At 38.8% G+C, this 20828-nt stretch overlaps 1 protein-coding gene across 3 annotated transcripts in view; it reads right to left on the bottom strand.

The window, feature by feature from the left end:
• Positions 1–2863: 2863 nt before the first annotated feature.
• l(2)k14505 (ATP synthase mitochondrial F1 complex assembly factor 2 homolog l(2)k14505) overlaps positions 2864–20828 on the bottom strand; it is a 35403-nt gene continuing 17438 nt past the window's right edge. For all 3 annotated transcript variants that reach the window (XM_076174466.1, XM_076174465.1, XM_076174467.1), the window contains exons 4-8: positions 19896–19979; positions 15313–15423; positions 4465–4645; positions 4045–4160; positions 2864–3043 (exon numbers count right to left, since the gene is read on the bottom strand). In XM_076174466.1, coding sequence (XP_076030581.1) covers positions 2909–3043; positions 4045–4160; positions 4465–4645; positions 15313–15423; positions 19896–19979 — 627 coding nt within the window. In that variant the 3' untranslated portion in view covers positions 2864–2908. The remainder of the gene's footprint in view (positions 3044–4044; positions 4161–4464; positions 4646–15312; positions 15424–19895; positions 19980–20828) is intronic.

The raw sequence follows: 20828 nt of genomic DNA, 5'->3' as shown, positions 1-20828 counted from the left end.
GGGTTATGTGCCTTTCATTTGTTATTCTAGTACTCATATTAATAAACTTGTTTTACCTGTTATAAATGGACTTTTTTGTGTTCCTCCGAAGATGACAAGTATTTAAGCAAGGATAAAACAGGAGTTTCCAAAAATGGAAGTTGGAGATGAACCCGTTTTTGTTTGCAGATGACACTGTGTTTGTAGGTAAGTTGGAAGAGGGACTAAAACAGTTAATGGTGGAGTTTGGGAGGACATATGAGAGGAGAAATCTGAAAGTAAATGTGGGGAAAAGTTTAAGGTGATGAGATGTAAATGGGGAGAGGGTAACAGTAAGTTGGAGATGAGTTTAAAAGTAGAGAGGGTGGAGGAACTGGAGAGCTTTAAGTACTCATGGTCACATGTAGCATGAAATGGAGAAGTGGGGGTGAAGGTAAATTGTAGAGTAAGAAATGAAAAGTGTCATGAAAAAAATGTATCTGGGAATGACTGCAAAGAGGACTGTCAAAGGGGTGATTGTGCCCATGACACTGGGACAGACTTGGAATCTAAAGGAGGCAGAAAGGAAGAAATTGTGTGAAATGAAGTGTTTGAGAAGTATGGTGGGGGTTACAAGGTTGGATAGAATAAGAAATGAGGAGAAGAGACAGAGAGCAGGGACGGAAAGAAAGCTTGCAAATACTGCTGATCAAAGAATACTGAGAAGGTTTGAGTATATCAATAGAAGGAGTGAAGAAAAACTGGTAAAAAAAGAGTGTGGAAGACATAGATGGATCAAGTAAAATTGAGGGGGAACCTAAAAAAAATCTACATTAACACAATTTCTTCAGAGGTCTAAGGAAGGCATGCACCATTTAACATCCATCACACATTCTGTAAATAGGACATTATGTAATTTGGGCATGATTTAATCACCATATTATATATATCTACCTCAAACACCCTGGCTAAACTGACATAAGAGTTTTGATATTTTCAACTACTTGTTACACAACAATCTCCCAAATATCTGGAAAAGAGCTAAAAAATACCAAACAACATGAAAACCCTTCATCATACAGACCAATTTCACTACTACACCCAATTTCTAAGATGATGGAAAGGCAGGTAACAACAAGAATCAAATCATAAATACCTATCTCCCCCAATTAACACATATTTCAGGAAAGTCACTCTACTTGTACTCAACTCACAAACATCACACAAGTACAGGAAAGAAAAGAAAAAACAAGATAAAAGAAAAAATGCAGAACAATTATGATTGCCATTTGTCACATTCCACATGACACCCATCTAAACCAGATTTTACTTTCAGTGCTTTCTGCCTCATCTTTCCTTATATCTGTCATTTCCCTCCCCCAGTACAGTCATTTTCCTAGCTTCCCTCAATGCCAAAATCAGTCCCTCCATAAACTTCTCCAATTTCAGCAATTCTCAGAAATATTCTACCCACCTTCACCTTATTGCCTTCACTTCCATGAACATATGTTCATATGCAGCCTTTACCTTTTCCTCTCTACTCAACTCATCCCTACCAGTCTCTTCACTTCTTTTCAAAACATCTTTTTTATTCTTTTCAAAGTTCTTTGTCAAATTCCTGCCTAATTTTACATATGCTCTCCTCTTTACCTCCCTCAACTTATGTTTAGCTTCTCTCTTCTTGTACCTCTCATATGCTTCCCTAGTTCTACCACACAAGCAATCCACACATGCTTGCTTCTTCTCTTCTACCACTGCCTTCACCTCTTGATCTTCTCATTCAATACTCTTCCTTCTGTTTCCTCCCATCCTCATTGCCACATTCACTTCAACTCATTTACTCTCTCCATTCCTAACCCTCATGTACAACCTTTTGACCATTGTCAACACTTTCCCTAATTCCATATATCCACAATACACTGCACAACAATTTTTATCATCCTTGTTACATACCTTCTTCAATTCCATGAAAAACCATATTATATCCTTACCTTTTGCTAAATGATTTCCACATACCTATCTTACCATCACTTCATCTATGTATCCTATTCTTCTCCTAAATCCATACTGTTCTTCCCCTCCTAATCCTCCCAACTCATGCCTATACACCTTATCAACCACATTCAACAGGCTGATCCCTCTAAAATTACATCCATACTTGTTTTCCTTCCTCTTGTATAACAAAACTGTATGTCCACTCCTCTAATCCACTGGTATGCTACCTTCCCTTGGACACACATTAAACAATCTCATACACCTTATCAACCACATTCAACAGGCTGATCCCTCTAAAATTACATCCATACTTGTTCTCCTTCCTCTTGTATAACAAAACTGTATGTCCACTCCTCTAATCCACTAGTATGCTACCTTCCCTTGGACACACATTAAACAATCTCATACATCTTATAAACCACATTCAACAGGCTGATCCCTCTAAAATTACATCCATACTTGTTTTCCTTCCTCTTGTATAACAAAACTATGTCCACTCCTCTAATCCACTGGTATGCTACCTTCCCTTGGACACACATTAAACAATCTCACCAGCCATTCCCTTATAAATATACCCTTTGTCAGAAATCCCACATGACAACCATTCACCCCAGGTGCCATACCAACTCTTCATTTCTTTCATTGCTATTTGTATTTCCTCTTTTGTTTTAGCAATATCATTCTCCTCTCCATCAGTCATTCTTCTGATATTTCCCACCTCCACAATTAAAACCTCCCACCTCCACAATTATAGTCTCCTCTCTGATATATCAATATTTCAAGCAGCCAAGTGAAGTGGCAGTTATAATAAGTTACTGGGTCTCAAATCCAAATCTACCCAATTAAAAAATGATGAATTACTTCATTGTGGCACAAGAGAATAATTTAACAGATTCAATAATAAACACAATTAATGGTTCTATTAATTTATTTACAGTGAAGTCTAATTCTAAGATTATAGTTTCATTTTGTGTTTAACAATCCTTTCTGATGAGTTGAGATGAATAAAAAGCACAGCAGCAGCAAATTTTGACTGCTGATCCAACATTTCCAGATCATGGGACCACTCAACTGAGCCCCAACGTTGTGTCTGAAATATTGAAACTTCTTAAATTACAGTGTTAAAGACTACAAGAAAGAAAGCACATCTTATTGTACAAGATGCCTGTATTTAAAAAAAAAATCAAATAATTTGGATCTATCTATATCTATATACCAATGTACCAAAGGCTTTTTCCCCCTTACCAGGGAGGCAGCCAAAGTCAAAAGGCATGTACCCACTCCCATCCACCGCCCTTTCTTCCCTTTCACTTTAGCTCCTCATGGATGATGGGTCATCCCTACGAGTATACCCCACCCACTGCCATGGGTCAGAAGCAATGCAGCAAGACACAGTATAACCACAGTAAGGCCACTTCGTTTAATCAGAGACCCCTCCCCCCTCCTTCCCCTCATGTAGAAAAAGAGAAGATGGGAAATTCTGGACATGTCTGGAAATGTTCTTCAGGTTTGGAGGACAACCTCTCTTTTTCTTGTATCTCTCATATAGTTCCCTAGTTCTACCTTGCAGCCAATGTTCATATGCCTGCTTCTCCTCTTTAACTACCTTCACCTCTTCATCCCACCATTCGTGACCTTTCCATCTTTTCTCTCCTGTCCTCCTCATCCTACATACCATCTTTATGTACTGTGTCTCCCCGTCTTCTTTTCTGCATGGGGGGACGGGGGGGGGGGGGGGGTCGCCGAATTTATGAGGCGGCCTTGCTGTGGATGTGTTGTGCCTTGCGACACTGCTTCTGACCCAGGGCAGTGGACAGGATGCAGGGATGACCCATCATCCAGGAGGTGCCAAGATAAGAGGGAGGGAGGAGGGTGGAGGGAGTGGATATATAGGAAATGGAATGGGTGGGAGTGTTTTCTATGCCTTTTTCTTTTTTGACTACCCCCCGTGTAAGGGGGAAAAAGCCTTTGGTATATGTATGTATGTATGTATGTGTCATTTCCTCCTTGAAATATATCCATTCTTCATTTGCTCAAGATTATCTTCCCCCTTATCCTTCACCACTTCCCAAACTTCTTTCAGGTTCTTACCTGATAATCTATTTCTAATCTTGAAAGGTTGACAGCTTGCTCTATTGACAGTTTTCTTTCAGCTGCAGCAATGGTAAGTACTACTGATTTGAGGGCTTCAACTCCATAAAAAAAACCTGAACATCAAGATGAGGTTAAACATGATCCTTATGAAATTTTGTCTTATACAAGATACAGAGAATGTGTGAAAACAACAAGAATTTTTTCTACTGATAATCTAACCCTTTCAAATAGGTGATTTATTACACAATTTTTTTCTAGTTAATGCAAGATGATTTTATTGACACGTTTCATGAAATCTGATCTACAAAACACCAGATGATTCTACTGAGACAAGAGCCTCAGACTGAAGATCTATTAATTTGGTTAAATTATCATGGAAATTAGGAAAGTAAAAGTACAAAACCTAAGCTATCTTACCATTAACAGCCCATATGTTGTAGGACAATAAATATTTTCTTATTGGTTCCTGCATCTCTGGTGGTATTTCTACACCACATATACCAAAACCTGGCTTCAAGTTGACCTCAAATCTATTGTTGAACCATTCCATCACTGGATCCCATTCTCTATTCTGTACCTGGATTATATCATCTGAAGACTGGAAAATTTATTTCTATGATTAATTTCTTCAAGTGAAACTCTGGTGAACATTATGAATTATATGAATACAATAAATAAATCTATTGCACCTTATCTCTTCTGTAAGATCTGTGGCCTTCAGGTAACTGGCAATGGACCATGTGGGTCCATAAGTCACACAGGGAATATTGTGCTCTTCTCTAGGAATTATCAATGTGGAGCACTGTAGTTCTGTGTTCTCTCTGTGGTACTTTCATCTGGGGCAGTCTGAATCTGTGGCTAAGCCTATTCTGTGATACAGTTTCAATGATGGATGGTGTCCAGCATGCAAGTGTGCCAGTGTGATTCTAACTAGATGTGGGAGGGTTTTTTCTGAGGGTTTATGTCTAGAGGGTGTTGGTGGAAAACAGAGTTTGGTGATCTATGGTGAAGTGCTTGTTTAGTGATCTGGGTCTGGATGCATTTTCATATGGATGAATTATGTGTTTATCATAAATGATTGAGTAGTATGCTGCTGGTGTAGTTTTTTGTTACATTCTATTGGTGGGTGTCCAAAATGATATCTCTGCAGTGCTAGTTAAATGTATTAAGACATAATTAGCAAAAAAATGAAGGAAAATAACAAAAAATCTGACTCGAATGACAACTTCGAATCAGAGCCATCTAGTGATGCCATGCCAAACCCTGATGTAAACAAACTTTACAGGACTCCAGCGACCACGAGGGAATATCACAACAATGCTTTTTCTGGATTCAGTAAGTACAAAAGAAGGAATTTAAGTCAAATCTTAGAGATAGAAAGGGAAATGAGCAAAAATAGGATATGGTGGGAGAATGAAATTATAGACTTAAGGAACAAAATCATTGGACTATTGGATTGCTTAGCGCAAGCAAACATTGAAATTTCCGACCTGAGGAAAACTAACTTGGATCTAAGAAATGAGATTAAGGAAATGAAAAATTATATAAGAGAATTGAAGTGATGATGAAAAGAAGAGAATTAATACTACCAATAGCAAAAAATTAAAAAAAAAAAAGAGGTAAACAACAAAACACACGAAATGACTGAAAAAATCTAAGAGAATTTAGGTGAGGAAAGTATCCAAAAGATTAAGAAATGGAAGGAAAACATTGAAAATAAAGAAATTGTTTTCAAAGAAATAGTCCAACAACAAATGCAGGAAAATGCAAAAGACACAATCATCCAAGTAATTAATGAAAAAGCAAATTGGGTCAGAGACACAGTGAATAGGAAAAAATGTACTGTGGTATAGGGACTAAAAGAAAAACATGGTCTAGCAAGGTAAATGAGAGAAAAAGAAGAAAAACAGACAGCAATAGCAATCGTAAAAGAAATTTAGGATGGAGCCCAATAATCAGGGAAAGACGTAAACGATGCATAGAGGATTGGTCACAATGCTAAGGATAAAAATCGGCCCCTATATTTGAAACTAAGATCACAAATGGTAGTAGAAGACATATTTCGAAAAGCAGGTAAAATGGCAAAAAGTGAAAAGTACAATACAATATTGATAAAAAGAGAAATGAGTACTGAGGAATTAGAAAAAGAGAAGAAACTAAGAGATGAAGCAAAGGAATCCTAAAAGAAATTAAGGATGGAGCCCAAGATTCAGGGAAAGACGTAAACAATGCATATAGGATTGGTCACTATTCTAAGGATAGAAATCGACCCCTAAAGATAAGACTAAGATCACAAATGGTAGTAGAAGACATATTTGAAAAAGTAGGTAACTTGGCAAAGAGTGAAAAGTACAATAAGATATGGATAAAAAGAGAAATGAGTATTGAGGAATTAGAAAAAGAGAAGAAACTAAGAGATGAAGCAAAGGAAAAAAAACCCAAAGAGAATGGAGACCAAAAGCAAGGAATTCTATTGGAGAATAATCAACATGAGACTGAGGAAATGGTACATCATAATGGGCAAACCAAAGACAGAAAAAAAAATGGAGAAAGAAGAAAATTGAAAGTGGATTAATTTCAGGACTGAACTTAATGATTACCTGCTATAAGAAAAACCAGACATAATGGGAATTGTGGAGACTATACTAAGGGGTGAAATACCATCCATCGATGTTGGACATGGGCTATACAATTACTGGATTAAAAACAAGAGACAAGAAACAGGGAGGAGTAATCATGTTCTTGGCCAAGAAAAACTTGAATGTGACAAACATTGCGGAGGGCAAAGGTAATGTAGAACTGATCATGATAAAAGTCGAAGACAAGGACATGAGAAGTAGAAAGTTTGTGGTGACTTATAAGCCCCCGAAAACGAACGCTTGGAAAGAGAATGAGCATATGAAAATGCTAGAAAATACAAGGCAATCATTAAATGAGTTACTAATGGGCAGGGGTAATCTGGTAATTATGGGGGACTTCAATTGCAAAGAAATTTGTTGGGAGAACATGACAGTGAGAGGAGAAGACATGTGGGGTAATGTACTACTGGACATGACCATGGAATATACAATGACTTAGTGGGTCAGTAAAACCACCAGATACAGAAATAACGAGGAGCCGTCAAACTAGATCTAATATTTACAACAGAACCTGAAATTGTGGATAAAATCCAATACAAGACACCAATTGGAAAGAGTGACCATATACTCAGTGAGACTGAACTAAAGGAAGAAATATACATGGACAGAAATGAAAACCATAGGAAAGGAAGATTGATGTACAACAAAACAGACTTTGCAAAACTAAAGAAATTCTTCCAGAATGCATACTTGGGGAAAATTTTACATGGAAGAGACAAAAGTGGACGAGAAATGGGATATCTTGATGGATAAATACAATGAAGGGGTGAATAGGCACGTACCAAGACAGAAGCTAGAGAGAGTGTACATTAAATGCTGATTCAACAAAAGATGCAGTGAGGCAAAAGATAGAAGGGACAGAGCTTGGAAAAGATGGAGAAAAGATAAAAAAAAATCTGAAAATGGCAAGTTTATAAACTATAGAAATGAGTATGTTAAAGTGAGAAGAGAGGAAAAAAGGAACCATGAAAAGGATATTATAGATAAATGCAAAGAGCAACCCAAGCTATTCTATCGATACGTAAATGGTAAACTTAAAACAAACAGGAAATGGTGAAACTACGCCAAGGGAATATAGAATACACAGAAGAATTAGAAATGGCCAAAGTCAAGAATAATCACTTCAAATCTGTTTTAACTAGAGAGAAAGCACAATATTGGAATGAAGGAAATGAAAGGCGATCTCCCCCCATGAGCGAGATAACAATAACACAAAAAGATATAATGGAACATCTATCAAACCTTGACGTCAGGAAATCACATGGCCCTGATGGAATTGCAAATTGGATTCTAAAAGAATGCAAAGAAGAACTAACGGACAAAATACATAACATAAGAAGTTGCTCACTTAACCACTTCACTCCGGACTTAAATCTCGCGGGCAGCAGCCAATGCCAGCCGTACGACGTGTCGTAATAATACTCGCATCATAAAATATAGTCACCGCTTATATAGATCGTTCTCTCTTTCACCCGCGAATTTTGAAAACCACAGAGAATGGGATTCAGGGCACATTTGGAAGAATGTAAAAACACAGGGGCGACTACAATAAATATAATCAAGACGCCGATATGGCAGCGTCGCGAATCCACTTGCTCCTCATGACGCCTACATGTGCGGCACCATATGGAAGGGGTTAAAGAAGGAAAAATACCAAAAGACTGGAAAAATGCTAACATTGTACCAATATATAAAGAAGGAAACAAGGAAGAACCAACTAACTACAGGCCAGTCTCATTAACAAGCACTATAGCCAAAATTTATGAGAAAATCATCAAGAATAGAAGGGTAAAACACCTGGAAGACAACACTATAATAAACCCAAGACAACTTGGGTTCAGACAAGGAAGATCATGTACCACAAACTTAATATGTTTCTACTCAAGATTAATAGACAGTGCAAGAAAGGAATGGATGGGCTGATTATGCCTTCCTGGACTTACAAAAAGCTTTTGACAAAGTACCACACAAAAAATTATTTAAAAAAAATGAAACATAAAGGAGGGATACAAGGGAACCTACTAAAATGGATGGAGGATGGAGGACTTCCTGATAAGTAGAAAGATGAGAGTAGTGCTCAGAGTAAAATATTCAGGTTGGAAAGAGGTGATCAGTGGAGTACCGCAAAGATCTGTATTGGCTCCAATAATGTTTGCTATGTGAAAGGGGTGAAAGGGTAGTAGTCTAGAAGTGAGCATTAAGGGAGAGCAACTGGAGGAAGTGGATAGTTTTAGATACTTGGATGCAAATGTGGCAGGAAAAGGTGGAGTGAAGGTGGAGGTAGAATGTAGATTGAGAGAAGCTAGTAAATGCCTTGGTGAATTAAAGAGTGTAATGAGGAATAGACATTTGGGAATGGATGCTAAGAGGAGACTATATGAAGGTGTGATTGTGCCAACAGCACTGTATGGGGCAGAAACATGAAACATAAGAGAGGAAGAGAGAAGGAGTTTGAATGCGTTTGAGATGAGGTGTCTGAGAAGTATGATGGGGGTTACTAGGCTGGATAGAGTGAGAAATGAGGAGGTGAGGAGGAGAACAGGGGTGGAAAGGGGGTTGGGAGATAGGGTTGATGAAAGAGTATTAGGATGGTTTGGACACATGGAAAGAATGAGTGAAGAAAGACTAGTAAAAGAGGTATGGAAGGCAGATGTGGAGGGAGTGAACATGAAGGGACGTCCTAGGATGAGGTGGATGGATGGGGTGAAGAGGGCTTTGGGGAAGAGGGGAATGTCTGTTGAGGAAGGACGGGAGAGGACAGAAGACAGGGGTGAATGGAGAATGGTTGTATATGGATGATGTTGTGATGCATGAGGTGGAATGGGGGGTGAGGTAGTATGTGTGAGCAAATTTTGACGCAGCCCGAAGGGATTTCTCCCCGTCTTTTCCTTGTATGCATGGGGGGACGGAGAGGAGGGGTTGCCGATTTAATGAAGTGGCCTTGCTGTGGATGTGCTGTGTCTTGCGACACTGCTTCTGACCCAGGGCGGTGGACAAGGTGCAGGGATGACCCGTCATCCAGGAGGTGCTAAGATGAGAGGGAGGGTGGAGGGGTGTGGAGTGTATTCAGGGATGGAATGGGTGGGAATGATTTTATGCCTTTTCCTTTTTTGGCTACCTCCCTTGTAAGGGGGAAAAAGCCTTGGTATATGTATGTATGTGAATGATATGGATGATGATGTGAAATGTTACATGAGCTTCTTTGCAGATGATGCCAAACTATTAAGGAAAGTAAAAACTGAAAAGGATTGCGAATCACTGCAGGACAACCTGAATAAGGTATGGAACTGGAGTCAGAAATGGGAAGTGGACTTCAATATTAACAAGTGTAGCATAATGGAGTCTGGAGAAAGCAAAAATAGAATATCTGGACAATATAAAATTGGAACCAAGGAGGTAAAGAAGGAGAGATCCGAAAAAGATTTGGGTGTAATTATCTCAAACGACTTGTCCTATGATAAACAGATAAACAAAATTGTCGAAGAATCCTACAACTTGCTAAGATCAATAAAAGTGGCATTTACATATTTGGATGAAGAAATTATTATAAAAATGTTGGTTACACTGATAAGGCCTAGACTAGAATATGCAGCAACATTGTGGTCACCCAGTACCAAAAAGATTATAAAGAAAATAGAAAGAATCCAGAGAGCAGCAACAAAAATGGCACCTGCACTTAAAAACTTGTTATATGAGGAGAGATAGGCTAAACTGGAGTTACCGACACTGGAGCAAAAAAGAGAGAGAGGTGACCTACTGACCATCTACAGAATCATGAAGGCACAGAAATACTCGATAGAGAGGACTTGTTAAACTGGGACAAGAGAAGCACAAGAGGACATGGAAAGAAAATCAAAAAACATGGCTACAGAAGAGATCTGAAGAAAAACATTTTTCCACAGAGTGGTGGACACTTGGAACAAACTGGACAATGAAATAGTGTGCGCAAAATACATTCATGAGTTTAAGAGCATACTAGACACTGCGAGATACAAAGGCAGGACAACATGAGCGTAGCTCCCCTTCCCGCAAAATACAACTAAGTAAATACAAGAACTGAAACTGGGAAGATATGATAAGCGGCGTCCCACAGGGCTCTGTATTGGCTCCTTTAATGTTTGCCATATATATAAATGATATGGATGAAGGAGTAAAATGTTACATGAACTTCTCTGCTGATGATGCCAATCTACTTATGAGAGTAAGCACAGAAGAAGACTGCAGATTGCTACAAGAAGACCTAGACAAAATACGGAAATGGAGTCAGAAGTGTGAAGTGAACTTTAACCACTTCCATACGGTGACGCCTACGTAGGCATCATGAGGAGCGATAATGCCGACGTCGGCGTCTTGATTATATTTATTGTAGTCTACCTACGTAACCTCCATTCTCTCTAAACTGACTTCATCATATTTTCTATGGTTATCAAAATTCACAGGTGAAAGAGAACGAACAATTGAGCACTGACTTTATTTTTTTATAATGCGATTATTATGACGCAACATCGCACGTCGGGCAGCTAATGCTGCCAGACGTGCAATGTGCCCCGGTGTGAAGAGGTTAACATTAAGAAATGCAGTATAATGGAATTTGAAAAAAGCAAATATAGAATATCAGGTCATTATAAAATTGGTACCAAGGAAGTAAAAAAAATCGACTCCGAAAGGTTTTCAACTACATGGATGAAGAAATGGTAAAGAAAATATTAATTACACTGATAAGACCTAAATTGGAGTATGCTGCAACACTATGGGCACCTAGTACAAAAAAAACAAAAACAAAGAAATTGGAAAGAATTCAAAGAGCAGCGACAAAAATGGCACCTACACTCTCAAATTTGACATACAAACAAAGATTGGATAAATTATATCTATCAACACTGGAATAGAGAAGAGAAAAGGACGATTTGCTGACCACAGATACTCCTCACTTAACAACGTACTTGGTTATCAACAACTCGGAGATATGACGAGCATCATGATTTTGACAATATTCATTTCACGAAAATATCTCAAAGTTGGTACAGTGGCAGCGCAGTCAAGTGTAAGTGTACCCAAATGCAGCTGTGTATGATATGTTGGGCTTAGGCAGCTGACAGTGCTGAGATAAAGCCAGCATCTTATCCCCCTCAGTCACTGACAGTCTCCCTCAGTCACCATTAATGTACTGTACTTTATATCCCCTGAAGATGTCGGAAAGAAGAAAATCAACTACTACTACTCATGGATCTACCAAGAAGCAAAGGAAAGTGCTTGATTTAGAAACAAAGCTCAAGATAATCAAGCAACATGAGGAAGGTAGTAAAGTCCAAACAATTGCTAGCAGCATGGGCTTGGCTCACTCTACCATATCTACCATCCTCAAAGACAAAGAAAAAGTGAAGGAGACAGCCAAGACTACAACAGGATATAATGCTGTGATTACAAGACAGCAAAAAGGCCTGATACACGAGATGGAGAAATTGTTGGCCTTGTGGTTTGACGACCAAATAAGCAAACGATTGCCTATAAGCCTTAATATAATTCAAAGCAAGGCACTTAGCATTTTCAACATGCTCAAGTCACATGAAAGAGAAGAGAGTAGAGAAACATTTACAGCAAGCCACTCTTGGTTTCACCGATTTCATTGTCAATTTAGCTTGTACAATCGGAAGATTTCTGGTGAAGCAGCAAGTGCTGATATGGAGGAAGCAGAAAAATTCATCAATGAACTAGACAAAATCATTGAGGAAGGAGGATATTGCCCAGATCAAATCTTCAACATAGATGAAATGGGATTATTCTGGAAGAAGATGCCAGGGAGAACATATCTTCACACAGAGGTTAAAAGTATGCCCAGATTCAAGGCATACAAGGATCGAGTGGCATTGCTTTTAGGCGGAAATGTTGCAGGGTATAAGCTTAAGCTATTTTTTATTTATCATGCCCAGAACCCATGTGCTTTGAAGAATATAAACAAGTACTTGTTGCCAGTCTTTTATCGGGCAAACAGCAATGCATGGATGACTCAAGCTTTGTTTGAGGATTGGTTTAGCAACTGCTTTATTCCAGCAGCCAGGGAATACTGCTTTCAAAAAGAAATTCCCTTCAAGATTCTGCTTCTTCTTGATAATGCCCCATCCCATCCCCAACATACTGATGACCTGCATTTGGATGTGAAAGTAGTTTATCTCCCCAAAAAATACAACATCAATTCTTCAATCAATGGACCAGGGGGAATAGCTACTTTTAAAACACATTATATCTGCATTACTTTTGCAAGGGCAGTAGCAGAAACAGAGGGTAGTGTACTGACTCTTTGGGAATTTTGAAAGAATTATAATATTCTTCACTGCATCAAAAACATTGATACAGCTTGGCATGCAGTGACTGAAAAATGCATGCAAGGTATATGGAATAAGTGTTTGAAAAGATTATGTAATAATTTTGAAGGGTCTGATAAAGATGCCAGCATGGAAACAATAATGAAATTGTTGATCTTACCCAAGAATTGAGTTTGGAAGTGGAAGCTCAAGATGTAAATCATTTAGTGAACTTTGTTGAAGGAGAGTTAACCAATGAAGATTTAATTTTGTTGGAACAGCAGCAAGATATAGAAGAGTTAGAAGAAGAAACAGAAAGAATAGATGAGGTACAGAAGAAATTCACTACTACAGGGTTGGCAAAAGTATTTGCGAAAGTGAGTGAAGTGATGTTAGAATTAGAGAAAATGGATCCTAACATTGAACACTTGGCAAAATTTGAAAGACATGGAAGAAGGACTATGGGGCTATCATGAAATCTATGAAGAAAAAAAGAAACAAACAAAACAGTTATCCATACAGACGCTCCTCAACTTACATTTTAGTCACGTTCCGCACGGCCCAACATAACGTGAAAATGAACGTAAGTTGTTACTGTACGTTCCAGTAATGTATGACTGTTCATACTGTACTATACATCCATAAATTCTATTAGCGTATCTTATAAAACACCCCTAAATCATTATTTATAAACATAACATTGTAAAATAATAACATTAATTTCAAATAGATTAAATTCAAGCAACATAAAGTGAGATGGTGGAGGAGATGGAGGAGGGGGAGGAGGGGGAGGAGGAGGAGGAGGCAAGGCACGTTCAGTCTGTCGTTTGTGCCATGTAAACAATGGACGCAGCGTTATGCGTAAGTATCGGTTGAAAGTCTCGTACTATGGAGAGCACGCTAAGCTCAAAGATTCACTAAAAAAAAAAAAAAAAAATACAAAAAAAAATTACAATCAGCTCAAACGTAAAATTGAAAAAACGTAAAACGAATGAACGTAAGTAGAGGAGTGTCTGTACTTGGATTTTTACACAGAACCCCAACCCCATCTCAGACTCCAACTTCCCCATCCCCATCCCCAGCATCCACTCCACAGACCCCTGGCTCTCCTGTACCTGGGCTATCAGCTGGCCCATCACCTTTTCAGAAAGTCTTTGATTCCAATGAAGAAGATGACGATGTTATTTTTGAAGGTTTTACCTATTAAGCAATTACATGATACAGTACTGATTTGTAGTATGTAAAATTTCTTTTTCTTTTTTGTACCTGCTAATTTTAAGAATTACATGCATATGTAAATTGTTTACTTTTATTCTTTGTAATTTCAAGAATTTCATATGCCAAATAAACCAAGATTGTTGAGTTGCTTTTCCTTTACTGAAGCCTATCTTTCATTAAAAAAGAAAACTTTCTCTTTGGGTGTCAGCTGTGTACTATATGTACAAGAGAAATTAAGATGATAACGTGAAAATTTTAAAAAGTGCTAAGATACAAGAGAAAAAAAAAAGATGAACACCTAGCCTAGGCTACCAACAAAAACAAAATATTTTGCTTTGTACTATGTACAAGAGAAAATAAGATAACATGAAAATCTTAAAAAAGTGAAAGATACAAGAGAAAATAAAAAGATGAACACCTAGCGTAGACTACCGACAAAAACAAAATATTTTCTACTGTACTATGTACAAGAGAAAATAAGATACTAACTTGAATTTTTTTTAAAGTGATATGATACAAGAGAAGATAAAAAGATAAACACCTAGACTAGGTTGCATGTCTAACCTGAAAAATCAGTTTGTTTACGTTTTGGTACCAATTGATAACAACTCTACTGTCAATGTACTACACTTATATATGAAGATTTGAGTTGTCATAGAGAGAAGCAATCAGTTAACGACAAATTCGCTTAACGGCATGGTCCTTGGAACAGAACCTCATTGTTAAGTAAGGAGTGCTTGTATCTATAGAATTATGAAAGGGATGGAAGTTCTTGATAAAGATGACTTGTTAAAATGAGACAGAAGAGAAACAAAAGGACATGAGAAGAAGCTAAAGAAGGACAGTTACAGAAGAGATTTGAAAAAGAATAGCTTCCCACACAGAGTGATTGATGTCTGGAACAAACTAAACGGGGAAACAGTGAGTGCCAAAATTATACAAGATTATAAGAACAAACTGGATGCAGAGAGATACAAAAGCGGGTCATTATGAGCATAGCTCTTGTCCCATAAAATACAACTAGGTAAATACAACTAGGTAAATACACAATATATCAACCTTGAAAGCACTATTTCTACTTAAGTGAAGAACTGGTGTAAACTTACATCATCTCTGTACATGATGGTGTCTGTGTCAAGAAATTCCATAGTTTTTCCCACAGTATCCCATTTAGTCTCATGGTTTGGGTTATCAATCACAGTATTCGCTAAGCTTGTCTGAAAAGAAATATGAAAGTTAGTAATTAAGTACATACATACATATACCAATAGCTTTTTCCCCCTTAAAGGTCAGATATCAACAGATATACCATTCGCTAAAAATCATCGCATTGCTCGAAAAAGTACTTTTTAAAAGCATACAAATAAAGTTTTTACCTGTTACAGAAGAATTTATTCAGAAAATTCACTTTTAATTTCGCCTCACATACCACTTTTCCGAAGTCGAGATGTTCTAGTCGATTTGTAATTAGTACCAGTAATCGCCGCTAGGTGAACCGGCGGTGACGTCACAGTTGCCAAACAATCGGACAAAGAGACACACGCTGTACTTCAGCTCAGTCATTCCAATCGAGTTATTCATCTTCATGTTCGTTTTTAATCCAAATTTGTTCGCAAAAATGGCTCATTGTGCATTCCAATTCGGAAGGATAGTATGTATGGTGGAAGAAGAAGAGGAAGAGGAGTTTGATATCGCCGAACATCGCATTGTAAAGCCTTACCAGTTCGAACCGATAATAGGACAGCCCGTTTCTTTGTCGGAATACAGTGCAAGTGAAGATGAAGAAAGTGGTGAACAAAATAGCGAAGAAGAAGGGGAAAGCGATTTGTCAGATTCAGAACCTGAGACCATGGGGGAGGAGACGGAATTCGACGGCAACGTTGATTTAGACGGTGCCGAGAATCAAGATGGGCCTACCACCCCTCCTAGACGCAAACGCAAAAGATCTGACCAGTCTCATAGGATTGGGAATACCAACTGGTAAGAAATTCAGTGCATTATTCCTTATTTAGGCTATCATTGCAAGCATGGGATGGGGTCCTTTGTTTTTAAGTAGACGATTTAGGCCCCTATTTCGATTGTAGTCCAGGCCTACATGATGGTACAGGTAAACGTCGACTTACGATGGCCGCGACTTACGATTGTTCGACTTTACGATGACGACGACGACGACGACGACATGATAATTTAACCCCTTCCATACGGTGCCGCACACATAGGCGTCATGAGGAGCAAGTAGATTCGCGACGCTGCCATATCGGCGTCTTGATTATATTTATTGTAGTCGCCCCTGTGTTTTTACATTCTCTCAAATGTGCCCTAAATCCCATTCTCTGTGGTTTTCAAAATTCGCGGGTGAAAGAGAGAACGATCGATATAAGCGGTGACTATATTTTATGATGCGAGTATTATTACGTCACGTCGTACGGCTGGCATTGGCTGCTGCCCGCGAGATTTAAGTTCCGTACTGAAAATACATATTATAGTGTTTGAATATGGTAAAAAGGATAAAAATAATTAAATAAACTACTGTACATGTTTAATAGGCTATATTCAGTATCTCTGGTGGTGAATATACAGGTAGGCTAGGTACAGTGACCACGGAACAGAGTGGGGATCGACTTACGATGAGATCGTCTTACGATGGCTCTATCGAAACCTAATGCCATCGTAAGTCGACGTTTACCTGTATAAGCCTACCAATAAATTTTTGCTCTTTTTTCCAAACTTTTAATTTCAGAAGATTGAGGACATAAGCCTGGGGCCAGCCTCTGCACCGAGGTCCTTCCAAGTCCAGCTCAACCTTTTATTTCATTTGTAGATAAATTAACTTTTTTATTTCCAGGTGTACATGCGGACACTGCCTACCCATGCAAACAGCGAAAGAAAGTGTTTGTTGCAATGAGATGCAGCAGGTCGCAGAGAAATTAGATGAAAAGGGTAACTGCATTATAGACCATGAAGGATTTCAAGTAAATTGCTTAAATGAGCATGTGCTGGAAACAAGTTTCTGGGAATTTCTGCAGAAGCATGGGCCCATAGGTGATGAAGAACCAATGCATGAGTAAGAATCATTTGTCAGTCTCTCTCTAAAATTCCAAGCATGGGGGGAAAAATAAATTATATGAATTGCCTTGTGGCCATTTCTTCCTGCAAGATCGAGATTATTCATTTAAAATACGACACACGACTGACAATGCAAAGGCGATACGATGCACTCTCAGAATAACAATATTGTTTGGCAACTGTGATGTCACGAACGCGGAATTCCCCGAATGTTCCCGAAGCGCACGGGCGGGTTGTTTCGAACAGCAGACGACGCAATGAGATGAAGACGAACAACTGTTTTTGCCAAATTTTGCATTGTCAGTCGTGTGTCGTATTTTAAATGAATAATCTCGATCTTGCAGGAAGAAATGGCCACAAGGCAATTCATATCATTTATTTTTCCCCCCATGCTTGGAATTTTAGAGAGAGACTGACAAATGATTCTTACTCATGCATTGGTTCTTCATCACCTATGGGCCCATGCTTCTGCAGAAATTCCCAGAAACTTGTTTCCAGCACATGCTCATTTAAGCAATTTACTTTGAAATCCTTCATGGTCTATAATGCAGTTACCCTTTTCATCTAATTTCTCTGCAACCTGCTGCATCTCATTGCAACAAACACTTTCTTTCGCTGTTTGCATGGGTAGGCAGTGTCCGCATGTACACCTGGAAATAAAAAAGTTAATTTATCTACAAATGAAATAAAAGGTTGAGCTGGACTTGGAAGGACCTCGGTGCAGAGGCTGGCCCCAGGCTTATGTCCTCAATCTTCTGAAATTAAAAGTTTGGAAAAAAGAGCAAAAATTTATTGGTAGGCTTATACCATCATGTAGGCCTGGACTACAATCGAAATAGGGGCCTAAATCGTCTACTTAAAAACAAAGGACCCCATCCCATGCTTGCAATGATAGCCTAAATAAGGAATAATGCACTGAATTTCTTACCAGTTGGTATTCCCAATCCTATAAGACTGGTCAGATCTTTTGCGTTTGCGTCTAGGAGGGGTGGTAGGCCCATCTTGATTCTCGGCACCGTCTAAATCAACGTCGCCGTCGAATTCCGTCTCCTCCCCCGTGGTCTCAGGTTCTGAATCTGACAAATCGCTTTCCCCTTCTTCTTCGCTATTTTGTTCACCACTTTCTTCATCTTCACTTGCACTGTATTCCGACAAAGAAACGGGCTGTCCTATTATCGGTTCGAACTGGTAAGGCTTTACAATGCGATGTTCAGCGATATCAAACTCCTCTTCCTCTTCTTCTTCCACCATACATACTATCCTTCCGAATTGGAATGCACAATGAGCCATTTTTGTGAACAAATTTGGATTAAAAACGAACATGAAGATGAATAACTCGATTGGAATGACTGAGCTGAAGTACAGCGTGTGTCTCTTTGTCCCATTGTTTGGCAACTGTGATGTCACCGCCGGTTCACCTAGCGGCGATTACTGGTACTAATTACAAATCGACTAGAACATCTCGACTTCGGAAAAGTGGTATGTGAGGCGAAATTAAAAGTGAATTTTCTGAATAAATTCTTCTGTAACAGGTAAAAACTTTATTTGTATGCTTTTAAAAAGTACTTTTTCGAGCAATACGATGATTTTTAGCGAATGGTATATCTGTTGATATCTGACCTTTAAAAGGGAGTTATCCAAAGTCAAAGGTATAAATCCACTCCCACTCAGTTCATCCCCACATACTCCACTCCTATTCACCATCCCTCCCCACTCTTTTCTTGTCTCCTCCAGGATGACAGGTCATCCCTGCATCTCATCTTTGGTCACTCCCTCATATTCACTCCTACCTCTGCCTTCCACACCTCTTTTACTAATCTTTCTTCACTCATTCTTTCCATGTGTCTAAACCATCCCAATACTCTTTCACCAACCCTATCTTCCAACTCCCTTTACACCCCCGCTCTCCTCCTCACCTACTCATTTCTCATTCTATCCACCCAAGTAATCCCTACCATACTTCTCAACAGCATTTTATCTCAAACATATTCAAACTCTTCCTCTCTTATGTTCCATGTTTCTGCCCCATACAGTGCTGTCAAAACAATCATCCCCAGGCATTATAGGTACATAATATATAGATACATTATATATTACATTAGCACATACAATCTTAATTACATCACCTTAACAATTATAATTTTCCAAATTAATCCATAAATCTACAGCCCTGAGTTCTCTCTTGCACGAGAGAAATAAACTACCCCAGATGCAACCACAACTCAATACATCTCTGCCCACAGTAGCCATACCCAGACAACAACAAAATATTTCTTCATCAATTCTCTTGTAGGCCAGTCCAATGGCTGTAACCAGTTTCTTGGAAGTTGTAGTTTTCCTAAAAGATAGGTCTGATGAAGCAACAGAACAATTGAGATGTATGGGAATTGGGTTAGCCCACTTACCACACACAAATGAAATTGTATGCATGTGTGTAGTTCCCCCATGGTCTTGGATCACATATTGGACTCATGATCAACAGCTAATACCTCTTTGATAAGAGCTCAGAGCTCATATATAGCCCAATCTATGGGTAATGCTGTGACTGGTGTGGGTATGACTATAGTGTGATTAAGTCGACCTATGCCAATTAAAGGTATATTGCTACTTATTATGTACTTACAAGATGCATCCATGTAGGAGTAATATTCCCTTGCACTGATGCCCACTCATTGGAGATAGCAAGAGCAAGTGCATAATTTGGAACCTGGAAAAAGAAAAAAATTCTGGGTAATACCATAATAAATAATAATGATATATGACATATACCTAAAGGCCCTTTCCACTATATGGGGGGATAACAGATTCAAAACCCACATGCACATCATACACAATTAAAACCCATTTAATCGCCCCTCCCATTTCAACACCCTTGGTAAAGAGAGTGGCTAAGTGAAAGCAAGTCTTGATTCGTCATTAGAGGAAGACGCGGAAAGGGGTTTTCCCAGTCTTCTCAACTTGCCCACTTTTAGTCACCTTTTGCAGCATACATGGGAATACAGTTGTCAGTGGTGGAGTAGACTTGTCTGGCATCCTGGGCAAATCTCTAAGCATCCCCAAATGAAAATACATTAGACACCAACATAAACTTTATTGTTATCTTGACAACATGACAGGATGTTGAGCCATATGTGGCCAGTATTTTCATGCTACACTCAAGCTTTACAGATAGGAGACAGATATCCGTGTATATTGCAAATCCACGTACTTTTGCTACCCCCCTAAAACTATCCCCGACCCCCTACCAATTTCTTATTTAAGTAAAGAAAAACCTTATGTACTGTATTTTTCGGTGTATGACCCGCGGCTTTTTGCCTCAGAAAGGGGCCAAAATTCGGGGGTGCGGGTGATATAAAGGTGCGGGTCATCTGTGGATTCTGGTTAGAAATTACCCTCTTACGCAGTCAAAAAAAAAAAAATGAACGATTAGTTTAGCTGGGTGCCCTCTCGGATCGGGGATTTGCGGGGGGACCGACCGGATTCGTCGTTTGAAAGTTGATTAAAGTCATAATACAGCGCGTACTATCGAGACAAACGACAAAGAGAAGGTAGGATT

This window comes from Oratosquilla oratoria, chromosome 36, assembly GCF_046742065.1.
Source record: "Oratosquilla oratoria isolate Oo_2021 chromosome 36, ASM4674206v1, whole genome shotgun sequence".
NCBI classification, from domain to species: Eukaryota; Metazoa; Arthropoda; class Malacostraca; order Stomatopoda; family Squillidae; genus Oratosquilla; species Oratosquilla oratoria.
The sequence above is the reverse complement of the archived record's forward strand: the minus strand, read 5'-3'. Positions and strand labels throughout refer to the sequence as shown.